Raw genomic sequence first — 15941 nt, 5'->3', positions numbered from 1 at the left:
GCGCCCATTTGCTTCTCCACCCCTCCGCCGCGCTTTCCTCTCTGTCTCTCTCTTCCCCTCCCGCAGCCGGGGCTCCAATGGAGCAAGGATGGCCCGGGCGCTGGGGACGGCTCTGTGGCCTCTGCCCCAGGCGCTACAGTGGCTCTGGTCGCAACATGGCGACGCCCAGGATGGGCAGAGCATCGCCCCCTGGTGGGCAGAGCGTCACCCCTGGTGGGCGTGCTGGGTGGATCCCGGTCGGGCGCATGCGGGAGTCTGTCTGACTGTCTCTCCCTGTTTCCAGCTTCAGAAAAATGAAAAAAGAAAAAAAAAAAAAAAAGACCACCCTCAGATGCCGATAAGAAAGAGGAAATCGAATATTATGGATACAAAAGAAAGAGAGGTAACACAAATAGATGTGGAAAAATCTATGGAGAAAAGACTTAACATATTGGAAGCCTTGGAGCTAAATGACAGAGAATTTAAAATAGAAATCTTAAAAATACTCAGAGATATACAAGAAAACACAGAAAGGCAATATAGGGAGATCAGAAAACAACACAATGAACACAAAGAATATATTACCAAGGAAATTGAAACTATAAAAACAAATCAAACAGAAATGAAAAACTCAATTCACGAGCTGAAAAACGAGGTAACAAGCTTAGCTAACAGAACAGCCCAGATTGAAGATAGGATTAGTGAAATAGAAGACAAACAACTTGAGGCACAACAGAGAGAAGAAGAAAGAGACTCAAAAATAATAAAAAACGAGAAAGCCCTACAGGAATTGTCTGACTCCATCAGAAAGAATAACATAAGAATAATAGGTATATCAGAGGGAGAAGAGAAAGAAAATGGAATGGAGAATATACTCAAACAAATAATAGACGAGAACTTCCCAAGCCTGTGGAAGGAACTAAAGCCTCAAATTCAAGAAGCAAACAGAACACCAAGTTTTCTTAACCCCAACAAACCCACTCCAAGGCACATCATAATAAAGATGACACAAACCAATGACAAAGAAAAAATTCTCAAGGCAGCCAGGGAAAAGAAGAGTACAACATATAAAGGAAGGCCTATTAGATTATCATCAGATTTCTCAGCAGAAACTCTACAAGCTAGAAGAGAGTGGACCCCAATATTTAAAGCCCTGAAAGAGAGGAACTTTCAGCCAAGAATACTATACCCATCAAAGCTATCCTTCAAGTATGAAGGAGATATAAAAACATTCACAAATACAGAAAAGATGAGAGAATTTATCAACAGAAAGCCCCCACTCCAGGAAATACTAAAGGGGGTTTCCCAACCAGATTCAAAGAACAAAAGAAAACAACACCACAAGTAACAGCTCCACCAAGAACACAATAAAACCAAACTTAAACTGGGACAACAAAGGAAAAAAAGGGGGGAGAGGATGGAGATTAACAGTAGCAAAGGATGATGAAGTGCAGAAATACTTATAAGATAGGGTACTACAATGAATATGGTAGGTACCCTTTTCATTACTTAATGGTAACCACCCTTAAAAAAACCACCACAAAAACACTTGACTTAAAAAAGGTAGCAACAGAGGAAAGAAGTATGGAACACAAACAAACAAAAACAAATGATAGAAAAACAAAAGAGAAGAATCAAACTAGATACAAAACTAACAGAAAGCAATTTATAAAATGGCAGTAGAAAACCCACAAGTGTCAATAATTACACTAAATGTAAATGGATTAAACTTACCAATAAAAAGACACAGAGTAGCAGAATGGATTAAAAAAGAAAATCCAACTATATGCTGCCTACAAGAAACACATCTAAGCAACAAGGATAAAAACAAATTCAAAGTGAAAGGCTGGAAAACAATACTCCAAGCAAACAACACCCAAAAAAAAGCAGGCGTAGCAATACTCATATCTAATAATGCTGACTACAAGACAGAAAAAGTACTCAGAGACAAAAATGGTCATTTCATAATGATTAAGGGGAAGTTGAATCAAGAAGACATAACAATCCTTAATATATATGCACCAAACCAAGGAGCACCAAAATATATAAGACAGCTACTTATTGACCTTAAAACAAAAACTAACAAAAATACAATCATACTTGGAGACCTCAATACACCGCTGACGGCTCTAGATCGGTCATCCAAACAGAGAATCAATAAAGATATAGTGGCCTTAAACAAAATACTAGAACACCTGGATATGATAGACATCTACAGGACACTTCATCCCAAAACGACAGAGTATACATTTTTCTCTAGTGTACATGGAACATTCTCAAGAATTGACCATATGTTGGGCCACAAAGACAATATCAGCAAATTTAGAAAAATTGAAATTGTACCAAGCATATTTTCTGATCATAAAGCCTTGAAACTAGAATTCAACTGCAAAAAAGAGGGGGAAAAACCCACAAAAATGTGGAAACTAAACAACATACTTCTAAAAAATGAATGGGTCAAAGAAGAAATAAGCACAGAAATCAAAAGATATATACAGACAAATGAAAATGAAAATACGACATATCAGAATCTCTGGGATGCAGCAAAAGCAGTAATAAGAGGAAAGTTCATATCACTTCAGGCCTATATGAACAAACAAGAGAGAGCCGAAGTAAACCACTTAACTTCACACCTTAAGGAACTAGAAAAAGAAGAACAAAGACAACCCAAAACCAGCCGAAGAAAGGAGATAATAAAAATCAGAGCAGAAATAAATGAAATAGAGAACAGAAAAACTATAGAAAAAATCAATAAAACAAGGAGCTGGTTCTTTGAAAAGATCAACAAAATTGACAAACCCTTGGCAAGACTCACCAAGGAAAAAAGACACAGGACTCAAATAAATAAAATCCAAAATGAAAGAGGAGAGATCATCACAGACATCATAGATATACAAAGAATTATTGTAGAATACTATGAAAAATTATATGCCACCAAATACAACAATCTAGAAGAAATGGATAAATTCCTAGAACAATACAACCTTCCTAGACTGAGTCATGAAGAAGCAGAAAGCCTAAACAGACCAATCAGCAGGGAGGAAATAGAACAAACTATTAAAAATCTCCCCAAAAATAAAAGTCCAGGCCCAGACGGTTATACTTGTGAATTCTATCAAACATTCAAAGAAGACTTGGTTCCTATTCTACTCAAAGTCTTCCAAAAAATTGAAGAAGAAGCAATACTTCCAAACACATTTTATGAGGCCAACATAACCCTCATACCAAAACCAGGCAAGGATGGCACAAAGAAAGAAAACTACAGACCAATATCTCTAATGAATACATATGCTAAAATACTAAACAAAATACTAGCAAATCGAATACAACAACATATTAAAAAAATAATACATCATCATCAAGTGGGATTCATCCCAGAATCTCAAGGATGGTTCAACATACGCAAAACGGTTAACGTAATACACCATATCAACAAAACAAAGAACAAAAACCACATGATCTTATCAATAGACGCAGAAAAGGCTTTCGATAAAATACAACACAATTTTATGTTTAAGACTCTCAACAAAATGGGTATAGAAGGAAAATATCTCAACATGATAAAGGCCATATATGATAAACCATCAGCTAACATCATATTAAATGGCACTAAACTGAAGGCTTTCCCCCTTAAATCAGGAACAAGACAGGGTTGTCCACTCTCTCCACTCTTATTTAATGTGGTACTAGAGGTTCTAGCCAGAGCAATCAGACAAGACAAAGAAATAAAAGGCATCCATATCGGAAAAGAAGAAGTAAAGGTATCACTTTTTGCAGATGATATGATCCTATACATCGAAAACACCAAAGAATCCACAAAAAGACTACTAGAAACAATAAACCAATACAGTAAGGTCGCAGGATACAAAATTAACATACAAAAGTCCATAGCCTTTCTATATGCCAACAATGAAACAACTGAGAAGGAACTCAAAAGAATAATCCCCTTCACGATTGCAACAAAAAAAATAAAATACTTAGGAATAAACATAACAAAGAATGTAAAGGACTTATATAATGAAAACTATAAACCATTGTTAAGGGAAATCGAAAAAGATATAATGAGATGGAAGAATATACCTTGTTCTTGGCTAGGAAGAATAAATATAATCAAGATGGCTATATTACCCAAAGCAATATACAAATTTAATGCAATTCCCATCAAACTTCCAATGACATTTTTTAAAGAAATAGAGCAAAAAATCATCAGATTTATATGGAACTATAAAAAACCCCGAATAGCCAAAGAAATCCTAAAGAAAAAGAATGAAGCTGGGGGCATAACAATACCTGACTTCAAACTCTATTATAGGGCCACGACAATCAAAACAGCATGGTATTGGCAGAAAAATAGACACTCAGACCAATGGAACAGAATAGAAAGTCCAGAAATAAAACCACATATATATAGTCAAATAATTTTTCATAAAGGGGCCAACAACACACAATGGAGAAAAGAAAGCCTCTTCAATAAATGGTGCTGGGAAAACTGGAAAGCCACATGCAAAAGAATGAAACTGGACTACAGTCTCTCCCCCTGTACAAAAATTAACTCAAAATGGATCAAAGATCTAAACATAAGACCTGAAACAATTAAGTACATAGAAGAAGACATAGGTACTCAACTCATGGACCTGGGTTTTAAAGAGCATTTTATGAATTTGACTCCACAGGCAAGAGAAGTGAAGGCAAAAATTAATGAATGGGACTACATCAGACTAAGAAGTTTTTGCTCAGCAAGAGAAACTGATAACAAAATAAACAGAAAGCCAACTAAATGGGAAATGATATTTTCAAACAACAGCTCAGATAAGGGCCTAATATCCAAAATATACAAAGAACTCATAAAACTCAACAACAAACAAACAAACAATCCAATAAAAAAATGGGAAGAGGATATGAACAGACACTTCTCCCAGGAAGAAATACAAATGGCCAACAGACATATGAAAAGATGCTCATCTTCTTTAGCTATTAGAGAAATGCAAATCAAAACAGCAATGAGATACCACCTCACACCTGTTCGATTAGCTGTTATTAGCAAGTCAGGTAATAGCAATGTTGGAGAGGCTGTGGAGAAAAAGGAACCCTCATACACTGTTGGTGGGAATGTAAAGTAGTACAACCATTATGGAAGAAAGTATGGTGGTTCCTCAAAAAACTGAAAATAGAACTACCTTATGACCCAGCAATCCCTCTACTGGATATATATCCCCAAAACTCAGAAACATTGATACGTAAAGACACATGCAGCCCCATGTTTATTGCAGCATTGTTCACAGTGGCCAGGACATGGAAACAACCAAAAAGCCCATCAATAGATGACTGGATAAAGAAGATGTGGCACATATACACTATGGAATACTACTCAGCCATAAGAAATGATGACATCGGAACGAACATTTACAGCAAAATGGTGGGATCTTGATAACATGATACGAAGCGAAATAAGTAAATCAGAAAAAAACAGGAACTGTATTATTCCATACGTAGGTGGGACATAATAGTGAAACTAAGAGACATTGATAAGAGTGTGGTGGTTACGGGGGGGAGGGGGGAACGGGAGAGGAATAGGGGGTGGGGAGGGGTACAAAGAAAACAAGATAGAAGGTGACAGAGGACAATCTGACTTTGGGTGGTGGGTATGCAACATAATTGAACGACAAGATAACCTGGACTTGTTATCTTTGAATATATGTATCCTGATTTATTGATGTCACCCCATTAAAAAAATAAAATTATATAAAAAAAAAAAAAAGAGTGAGTCTTAGACGAATGTAACAGAGGGAATCTGGTCATTTTTTCAAAATAAAACATCGTTCAGGCCCTGGCCGGTTGGCTCAGCGGTAGAGCGTCGGCCTGGCGTGCGGGGGACCAGGGTTCGATTCCCGGCCAGGGCACATAGGAGAAGCGCCCATTTGCTTCTCCACCCCCCCCCGCCCCCTCCTTCCTCTCTGTCTCTCTCTTCCCCTCCCGCAGCCAAGGCTCCATTGGAGCAAAGATGGCCCGGGCACTGGGGATGGCTCCTTGGTCTCTGCCCCAGGCGCTAGAGTGGCTCTGGTCACAGCAAAGTGACACCCCGGAGGGGCAGAGCGTCGCCCCTGGTGGGCGTGCCAGGTGGATCCCGGTTGGGCGCATGCGGGAGTCTGTCTGACTGTCTCTCCCCATTTCCAGCTTCAGAAAAATACAAAAAAAAAAAAAAAAAAAAAGTAAAATAAAACATCATTCAGACTTAAATATAAATAAAACGGAAATAATGTAAGTTATTTATTTTTTCTCTGCGGACCGGTACCAAATGGCCCACGGATCAGTACTGGTCCGCAGCCCGGGAGTTGGGGACCACTGCAATAGGGTAACCATGAAAGATAAAAGGCTCGGAAGGCTTCTTTATCAAAAGTCTCTCCTATTTTAGTCCTGTTTCAGCTTATCATCACTGGGCCTTGTATATTGCTTACTCTAGGAACTCTTAAGATGCTGAGCTATAGCTAGTGGCCAATGGCTAATTGTGTCCAAGCCTGATTTGACAACTTAAGCTGACTGAAACAAAACCAAAAAAAAAAAAGGTTCTAGAAAGGAAAGCATGATATACTGGAATGAAATTTTAGTTTACTCAAAAATCCAAGTTACGTAAAAAGATGAACATTAGTTATTCTTCACAAATTAAATTAAAAACACAGCAAAATATTGCTACACCTTCTAGAATGGCTATAATCAAAAAAGACTAAAAACTGAATAATAGTAAATTTTTAAAGATTTTGTTTTCTTTTGATTTGAGAGAGAGAAAGAGAAAGGGGGGAGGAGTGGGAAGCATCGTACTAGTAGTTGCTTCCCTATGGGCCTCAACTGGGCAAGTGTGGGACTTCAAATTGGCGACCTCAACATTCCAGGCCAACACTTTATCCACTGCACCACCACAGGTCACGCTAATGCAGTAGATTTTGTCAGATGGTTATTATAACACACACAAAAAAACCCTTACTTGACAAATAGACAACTATCAGGTATGGAAGAGCATGTGGAGTAATTGTAACCTTCAGATACTACTGGTGAAAATACAAAATGATACAACTTCGGAAAAGTTTGGCAATTTTTTTTTTTTAAGTTAAGCGTATATCCCAGCAATCCGACTCTTAGGTATCCACCCAAGAGAAATGAAAACACAAGTCCACATAAAAATTTGTACACAAATGTTCACAGCAGTAGTGTTCAATACAACCTAAATCTGGAAACAACCCAAATGTCTGCTGATTGGTGAATAAACAAATTGTGGTATACCCATACAACAGAATACCACTCAGCAATAAAATGCAAGTAACTACTGATTAACACAAAAACAAGGATGAATCTCAAAATCATCACTGAATTAAAATAAGCCAGACACAAGAGACTATTGCCAGCATAATTACATTTATATGAAATTCTATAAAAGTCAAAACTTATGTCATTAGACAAAAAGCTGATCAGTGGCTGCCCTAGGGGAGAAAGGGTTAAGGACTGACTTGCAAAGGAGCAAGAAGGAACTTTTTGGGTGAAGCATATGTTCCAAACCATCACTGGGGTTGTGGGTACATAACTGTATACATACAACAAAAGTCATAATGTACTTGAAATGGCTCAGTTTTACAGTACATAAATTAGAGCCAATGAAGTTTTTTAAAAAGCTGTGGCTTAATTAGATCTGCAAGTTACTGTGTGATGTCAACCAGTTTTCAATTTCTGACATGTATAGTCGTACATGTTTTATTTTTAAAGCAATCCTTTTTTGTACTGCAGTTATTGAGCTTACACGTAATTCTCACTTCCACTGGAAAAAGGATCATGTAGTTAACTGTACTGCTACTTGTGCTATTTTACAAGGCTGTTGTGAAATACCACATGAGATAACTACTGAGAATGTGCTCTGGCAACTCTAAAGTGGTATTGCACAACTATACGATAGATTTCACATTTTTAAAAAAAACAGATACGAAATGTTTTTTTCATATGAATGACTTGAGACACTTGGAAACTTGAGTATCCCAAAGTCAGCCTTTACCCAGGAGTAGAAAGCCTATATACAGTGGTCACCTTTTCAGTATCCTTCCTAAACCTGCTTTCTACGGGCTCTTGATTTATTGGATAGCTCAATGTATGAGTATCTAGACTGCACTTTCATTTTTCATAAGGAAAACACTAAAGAAATGTTTAAAGAAGATGAGCATGGAAAGGCATTTATTTCCCAGTGGAAAAGACCAAAACCTAGAGAAGTATATTTCATTACTTTACAAAGATGTTTCCAACTGAGATTTTTCTTGCTAACATCAAATTCCTTTCCATTTACTACTTCAATTCTACATGTAATACAGAATATTTATAATGTAACCAGCATTAGCAAAAGTGCGTGAATAATTTTAATACCAAAACTTTTTAAGCCAGTGTAGTAGTCATTTCACACTTTGGCCTGTTGCAAAATTGAACAGATTCTCATTTTTTCCTACTACCACTGCACCACTGGGTTCCCCGCTACCCTACCAGGGATGAGTGATACTTGACATTTTACATATACGAGTTTCCATACCGCAACAAGTCTAAAGGCTGTTTTGAAGACAACCGCTTCTTCAAATAGTTTGGAGACTAAATTTTGCCCTGAATTCAGGTTTTTATTACATCAAGTCTGACAACTTTAAAAAGTTTTCTATGCGCAACAGGCACTACAACCAAAAATTAAAAGTCTGTAGTATCACAAAATATTCTGCTGTCGTTTTCAATTACTAAAGACTCCTTTTAGTAGCAGTTCTAAGGGGATGATTCTATGATTAAATTCTACGGCCATGCCTCATTTGCTTCAGTCGTGGTTCAGTAGTCACCATAATCTCTTAGGTTTCACATTTTTCCTTCGACAACATTAAGGCCGCTCGGTCCGGTAACTGCACACCTCCAATTCTAGTTTCCAAGAAACCTGCAAGAACGGCATCTTGCCCACTCGCTCCTGCAGCCTTCCCTCCGCTCAGCAGACTGGCCAGCATGTGCAGCCTCTTCACACCACCAACCCGGCTGAGCCAGAGCACCCGGAGGGCGACTGGTCACGCGGAGAAGGGGAGAACTTCTCCGCCCGGAGCACGGCGACGGAGACCAATCCAGCCCGCGCCCAGCTCTCCATGCCGCCAGAAAAGCGTGTGGACCCCACGCTCAGGCCGCGGGGCTCGGTCCGCGGACAGCGGAGCAGGACGTCAACAAACGGAGCGGAGGAGGGGGAAGGGGCGACGCGAGGTGGAAGACTGGGGCAGGGAGGCGGGCCTGACTGCAACCCCCCACTGTACGTCCGCAGCAGCCTGGCCCCTCCGCGCGGCTGGGGCCGAGCACGGGCCCAGCGCCGCACAGCCGTGCGCGCGGGCTCCGAAGGCCCCCAAGCGTCTGGAGCCGCAGCCCCAGGCCAACGGCTCCGCGCCCCCGCCCGCGGCGCCCTACCTGAACACGCAGTCCGGGTCCCGCGCGTCCCGACCCGGCGCGCCCAACCCGTTCCGCTTGCTGAAAAGCTTCTGGAACAGCGTAGGGGCCATGCTGGCCACGGCCGAGCTGGGGTCACTCCTCAGGGCGCTTGCAGGGCCCCGCTCTCAGAGCTGCCCTGCCACCCCCATGGACGCCTCAGTCATATGACAGAAATTAGTCACTTCAAACGGCCACGGCGCGCGGGGCGGGGCGTGAGGCAAAGCCGGCGTTCACTGGCTGGCGGTGAGCCGCGTCACGTGGCGACGGAGGAGGGGGCTAGATGGAGGCGTGAGGCGGGGCTGGCGCCCAGAAGTTGGAGACTGGGTTCCCTCACGTGGCAGCTCACGGGGCGGAGCGTGCGCAGGGCGAGAGGGGGGCGGGTGGGACGGGCTGGGAGAGAGGAAGGGAGGCTGGCGGGGAGGCGCTCCAAATTCCTAGTGAGGCTGCGGCAGGGTGGCGCGGGGACAACGCCGGGGACTTTGGGTAGCAGAGCCTTCAGCTACCCGCCCCCTTCACGAAGAAACATGCTAGAGCAGCACGGGCAGCCGACCCTTCCTCGTGGACAGTGCCCTGCCACCGCCACGACTCCCAGCAGCGATGGCCTCGCCAAGGACTGCGGGCAGCTCGCAGAGTTGGCGACTAGCCCCTTGAACCCTGACACGGGGAGTTAATCCCTGGGAAGAGCTAGCAAAAGGAGGTTGAGGATTGAGGCTTGATCTTAATGTCTAGGTATGAGGAACTGGGGAATTGTAAACAAACGGGTTTGAAAGTATTAAAACTTCAAAGGATTAAATCATTGCTCATAAATGACCTTACTCTATCAGGGTTTAGATCAGGGGTCCCCAAACTGCAGCCCCCTGAGGCCATTTATCCCCCCCCTCCCCCCGCCACACTTCCGGAAGGGGCACCGCTTTCATTGGTGGCCAGTGAGAGGAGCATAGTTCCCATTGAAATACTGGTCAGTTTGTTGATTTAAATTTACTTGTTATTTTAAATATTGTATTTGTTCCCGTTTTGTTTTTTTACTTTAAAATAAGATATGTGCAGTGTGCACAGGGATTTGTTCATAGTTTGTTTGTTTTTATAGTCCGGCCCTCCCAATTGTCTGAGGGACAGTGAACTGGCCCCCTGTGTAAAAAGTTTGGGGACCCCTGGTTTAGATCAAACTGGTCATAACTTTTCAGCAGCCCACTCATTCACCCACACTTACTCCAGGATAAAGAATTTTGAACTATGGAATGCAATTCTCTAATAAATATTATGTCAGTTATGTGGTTGAAAGGTTAGAATAAAATACTTTTTTGAGGATTTAATTTAGGCATACAAATAAAACCTTCTTAAGTGGCTACAACATTCTACTGATTTACAGCTATAAAATAGGTGGTTTTATACAGAAAGAAAGTAATTGGCAGGATATACTATATTACAGATTATCAGTGGTCAACATGTTTCAATAGTACAATGTTTTTTAAACACTTTATATATGATTAACAATTTATTAACTCCATAAATATTTGTCTAAGCACTGGGGATCCAAAGCAAACCAAAAATACAGAGACTGAGCTAACTTTCTATCTGAGGAGACAATAACTAAGTAAACAAGGTAATTTCAAACTAGTGTTCTGAGTAAAAACTTAGCAATGAAATGAGGGAGAGGGGAAGGGCTCTCTAAGGAGGTCACATGTGAGGTGCTCAGGTTAAGATTAAAGTTCCTCTGTACATTGTCCAGGCTCCAGAAGTTACTGGGCAACACAGGTGCAAAATAGCAGGACTATATCATTTGTACATTTAAGATAATCCTCTGGACTCTGGTGTGAAACATGGATTTATTTTTTAATTTTTTTAAAGATTTTATTTATTGCCGGACCTGTGGTGGTGAAGTGGATAAAGTTTTGACTGAAATGCTGAGGTCGCTTGTTTAAAACCCTGGGCTTGCCTGGTCAAGGCACATATAGGAGTTGATGCTTCCTGCTCCTCCCTCTTTCTCTCTCTCTCTCTCTCTTTCTCTCTCTCTCTACCCTCCTTAAAATCAGTAAATAAAATCTTTTTTAAAAAAGACAGGGTGGGTAGTGAGAAGTATCAACTCGTACTTCACTTTAGTTGTTCATTCATTGCTTGTCCTACGTGCCATGACACGGCAAGCCCAGTGTTTTGAACCCATGCCCTCAGCATTCCACATCTATGCCTCAACCACTGCACCACCACATGCCAGACTGAAAGATTTATAAGTCAAAACAACCTAGGTATATTTTTCTCACAAAATATGAAAATGGAATGAAATTTTTGTGAACAAAAAAATAAAGTCAGTGTAACTTTTAAGAAGTAAGAAAATGCATATCTTATACAATTAATCATTTGAGGAAGTTTTGGGGTTTTCATTTATACTAGCAAGTGACACTAAATAAGTATAAATGTGGGAACAGTCTGAAGCCTGTCTATATGGGACCAAATACACTGAGGACTCATGGCTAGTCCATGACTGGCACAGAGAAGAGAGTAATTCCAGGTCCCTTCAGAAGGACGTTTCTAAATACAATAACTTTGTGTGCTTTCATCTTGGAAAACAGTTACTTCACAGATAATTACAGATATTAATAGGGAAAGAACATTACTGCATGCATAAGAGATACTTTCAGGATTCTCTAATTACGTAATGACTTTATTTCTGTAGCCTTAGTCTTATACTTGAAAGGTACAGAAAACACTAAATTTACTTGCTATAATTTATTACATTTCCTTTATGTTGCAGTATAATACTCAACTTACAGAATGGAGAGCACTGATATGATACATGTTTGTCATAAAAAAGACATAACTAGGCCCTGACCGGTTGGCTCAGTGGTAGAGCATCGGCCTGGCGTGCAGAAGTCCCGGGTTCGATTTCCAGCCAGGGCACACAGGAGAAGCGCCCATCTGCTTCTCCACCCCTCCCCCCCCCACCCCCCGCAGCCAAGGCTCCATTGGAGCAAAGTTTGCCTGGGTGCTGAGGATGGCTCTGTGGCCTCTGCCTCAGGCGCTAGAATGGCTCTGATTGCGGCATTACAAAAAAAATAAAATAAAAGACATAACTATACTTAATTATGCAGATTAAACTGGAAATATATATATATATTTTTTTGTATTTTTCTGAAGTTGAAAACGGGGAGGCAGTCAGACAGACTCCCGCATGCGCCCGACCAGGATCCACCGGACCAGGATCCACCCGGCATGCCCACCAGGGGGCGATGTTCTGCCCATCCGGGGCGTTGCTCTGCCGCAATCAGAGCCATTCTAGTGCCTGAGGCAGAGGCCACAGAGCCATCCTCAGCACCCGGGCCAACTTTGCTCCAATGGAGCCTTGGCTGCGGGAGGGGAAGAGAGAGACAGAGAGGAAGGAGAGGGGGAAGGGTGGAGAAGCAAATGGGCGCCTCTCCTGTGTGCCCTGGCCGGGAATCGAACCCAGGACTCCTGCACGCCAGGCCGACGCTCTACCACTGAGCCAACCGGCCAGGGCCTGGAAATATTTTTAAATTCAATAAAGGTGCATAGTTTTTTCTTTTTACTTCACACTACCTCTTTCCCCAAAGAGGTGGAGGTGTCTTAAAGTTGCCTCTTTAAGTTTAGGGAGTCAACTAGGAGAAAATGTGAGAAAGAAAATAATTATCCATTTATTAATGTTATATGAATGTGGAACTGTTGAGTTAGAAAGATGAGATGTAAGGCTTACATTTTTACACAGGAGAAGATTCAGCCTCCTCCAGAACTGCAAGAGCCTGTTGGTCTTATTGCAGGAATCAAAGGAGGACAAAAACGCCTAGATAACTTGATGAAGGAAATAGGATTTATTAAGCCAGCAAAGCACATGTGACTTGTAGCTCTAAAACACGAGCTCCCCAAAGTTGATTTTCTTACAGGTTATATACCTTTACAGTATCTAAGCAATGGGCATGTGATTTCTTTGTTTAAGGTTTACCAGGACTCAGGGAAAGGGGAGGGAAAGTTTTGGTGAGGTCAGCAAGGGAGAAGAGGTTTCTAGATCACTGACTGGCCTTAGTCACATGTACGGTCTACCGGAAAGTTCTGTCCGTTTTTGGAATAAAACAAAATACAAATTTTTCTTACCGTCAATAAACTTTATTAAATAATATAATTGCCATTATTAATGATTTCTTGCCAGCGTGAGGGCAATTTGTATATCCCATTTTTGAAAAATGTTTTATCTTTTGATGTGAAAAATTGAACCAGTGCTTGTTTGATATCTTCTTCATTTTTGAATTTTTTGCCCTTCAAAAAATTTTGTAAGGACAAGAACAAGTGATAGTCAGACGGTGCTAAGTTCAAGGAATATGATTGATGCAACAGAATTTCCCAGCCTAGTTCTGCAATTTTTTGATGAGTCCCCAAAGCAGCATGTGGCCTGGCATTATCATGATGCAGTATGATGTTCTTCCTATTGAACATCACTGGCTTCTTTTCTTGGACTGCTGTCTTTAAATTATCCAGTTGCTGACAATACTTCTCCGAATTGAGCTTTTCGTTCGGTTTTAAAAGCTCATAATGTATTGGTCCTCGAATGTCCCACCATATATACAACATTCTCTTATTCAGAGTCAAATTTGGTTTAGAGGTGGAAGGGCTAGGTTTTCCGGGTTCACAATATGCCCTTTTCCTTACAATGTTTTTGTAGGTAATCCACTTTTCATCCCCAGTTATCATCCGGTTCAAGAAGGGCTCGATTTTGTTCCGAGCAAGCAGAGATGTGCATATGACGAATCGATCATCCAAATTCTTCTGACTTAATTAATGTGGCACCCATCTTGAATATTTCCACACCAATCCTATCTTCCGAATATGGTCCGAAATGGTTTGCTGAGCTGAATTAAGCCTTTCTGCGATCTCTGATGTTGTCAGAAAAGGATCTTGCTCCAACATGGTCTTAACAACATCATCATCGATCAAAGATGGTCGCCCAGAACGTGGCTTATCAGAAAGGTCAAAATCACCTGTTTCAAATTTTTCAAACCATCTTCTGCATGTCCTATCAGAAATTGTACCTTCATCAAACACTTTCTTTTTTTTTTTTTTTTTTTTAATTTTTCTGAAGCTGGAAACGGGGAGGCAGTCAGACAGACTCCCGCATGCACCCCACCATGATCCACCCGGCATGCCCACCAGGGGGCGATGCTCTGCCCATCCGGGGGGTCGCTCTGCCATGACCAGAGCCACTCTAGCGCCTGGGGCAGAGGCCACAGAGCCATCCCCAGTGCCTGGGCCATCTTTTGCTCCAATGGAGCCTCAGCTGCGGGAGAGGAAGAGAGAGAGAGGAAGGAGAGGGGGAGGGGTGGAGAAGCAGATGGGCGCCTCTCCTGTGTGCCCTGGCCGGGAATCGAACCCGGGACTTCCGCACGCCAGGCTGACGCTCTACCACTGAGCCAACCGGCCAGGGCCTCATCAAACACTTTCAATAAATTTCTACATGCTTCTATAGCATTTCTTCCTTGTTGAAATTCATAAAAATTACAGTGGCGTAAATAAACTTTATCAGTAGCCATGGGTACACTATGACTTCACACATAAGACTAATGTGAATCAACTTTGTTTTAGTTAATTTGCTACATCAGTATGTATACGTTAAGTGATAAAAATAAGAGAGGCACACATGCGCCAAATAAACGTGCTTACATGTCGAAACTTGTTGTGATAGAAACGGATAGAACTTTCCGGTAGACCTGATACATATCCTGCTATTCTTGCTTTGTATTGTAACTATGGGATATAGTTAATTTATTACTGGCTGACTCAGTTAACCCTGCTGGCTCCTCTCCATTGTATTCTTTTTGTTTCTTCCTTCTCAGGGACGAGGGGGCCTGCCCCTCCTTCCTCACTCCCTCCTTTGAGAGTTCAGAATTTCTTTTTTACTGGAGTCTCACATTCTTTATCTGATCCTAAGGGGAAGCTTCGCCTGATAGTGGTGGGTAAAGTATACATAGGCTGTTGTTCGTTGCTATACTGTGGCCTCTATCATGTTCCTTATGCTGTTCATCAATAGTGGCAACAAACATGGACCTATTAAGCAAATCCCTATGAGTAGTAAGACTGCTCCTATTAGGGTTTTAAACCTACTAAAGGCTGAGAACTATCCCCTAAAGAGGCTACTGAGGTTTCCTTTAACTTTGGTCTGGGCTATTTTTGGTCCTTCTATCCATTTCCCCCATCCTCCTGCTGCTATTTTTATTTTAAATATTGTTGTAGTAGGAGTATCTATAGGATTATAACAAGACATGGGGCTTGTTATCCCCTGAGTCACACACTGAATATTAAGTCTGATTATAGGTACTGGTCCTTTTCTGAGTTCCCTCACACTCATAGAAGCTATAGAAAAGCAAGGTGGTGGAGACCTTTTGGCCATGGATACACGCAGTTCACGGTCCTCTGCCTTAGTTTCCCTCCATCCCTAAAGTCCAATTATAAGGAGTCCCACAGCAAGGTTCCTCAAGCTTAGGTTGTGAGTGGAC

At 41.5% G+C, this 15941-nt stretch overlaps 1 protein-coding gene across 2 annotated transcripts in view; it reads right to left on the bottom strand.

The window, feature by feature from the left end:
* The window catches only part of FNIP1 (folliculin interacting protein 1), a 195481-nt gene extending 185884 nt beyond the window's left edge, over positions 1-9597 (bottom strand). For both annotated transcript variants that reach the window (XM_066278448.1, XM_066278449.1), the window contains exon 1: positions 9427-9597. In XM_066278448.1, coding sequence (XP_066134545.1) covers positions 9427-9518 — 92 coding nt within the window. In that variant the 5' untranslated portion in view covers positions 9519-9597. The remainder of the gene's footprint in view (positions 1-9426) is intronic.
* Between the last annotated feature and the right edge of the window lie 6344 nt (positions 9598-15941).

This window comes from Saccopteryx bilineata, chromosome 4, assembly GCF_036850765.1.
Source record: "Saccopteryx bilineata isolate mSacBil1 chromosome 4, mSacBil1_pri_phased_curated, whole genome shotgun sequence".
In the NCBI taxonomy this organism is placed as follows: domain Eukaryota; kingdom Metazoa; phylum Chordata; class Mammalia; order Chiroptera; family Emballonuridae; genus Saccopteryx; species Saccopteryx bilineata.
This window is presented reverse-complemented; position numbering and strand designations above follow the sequence as displayed.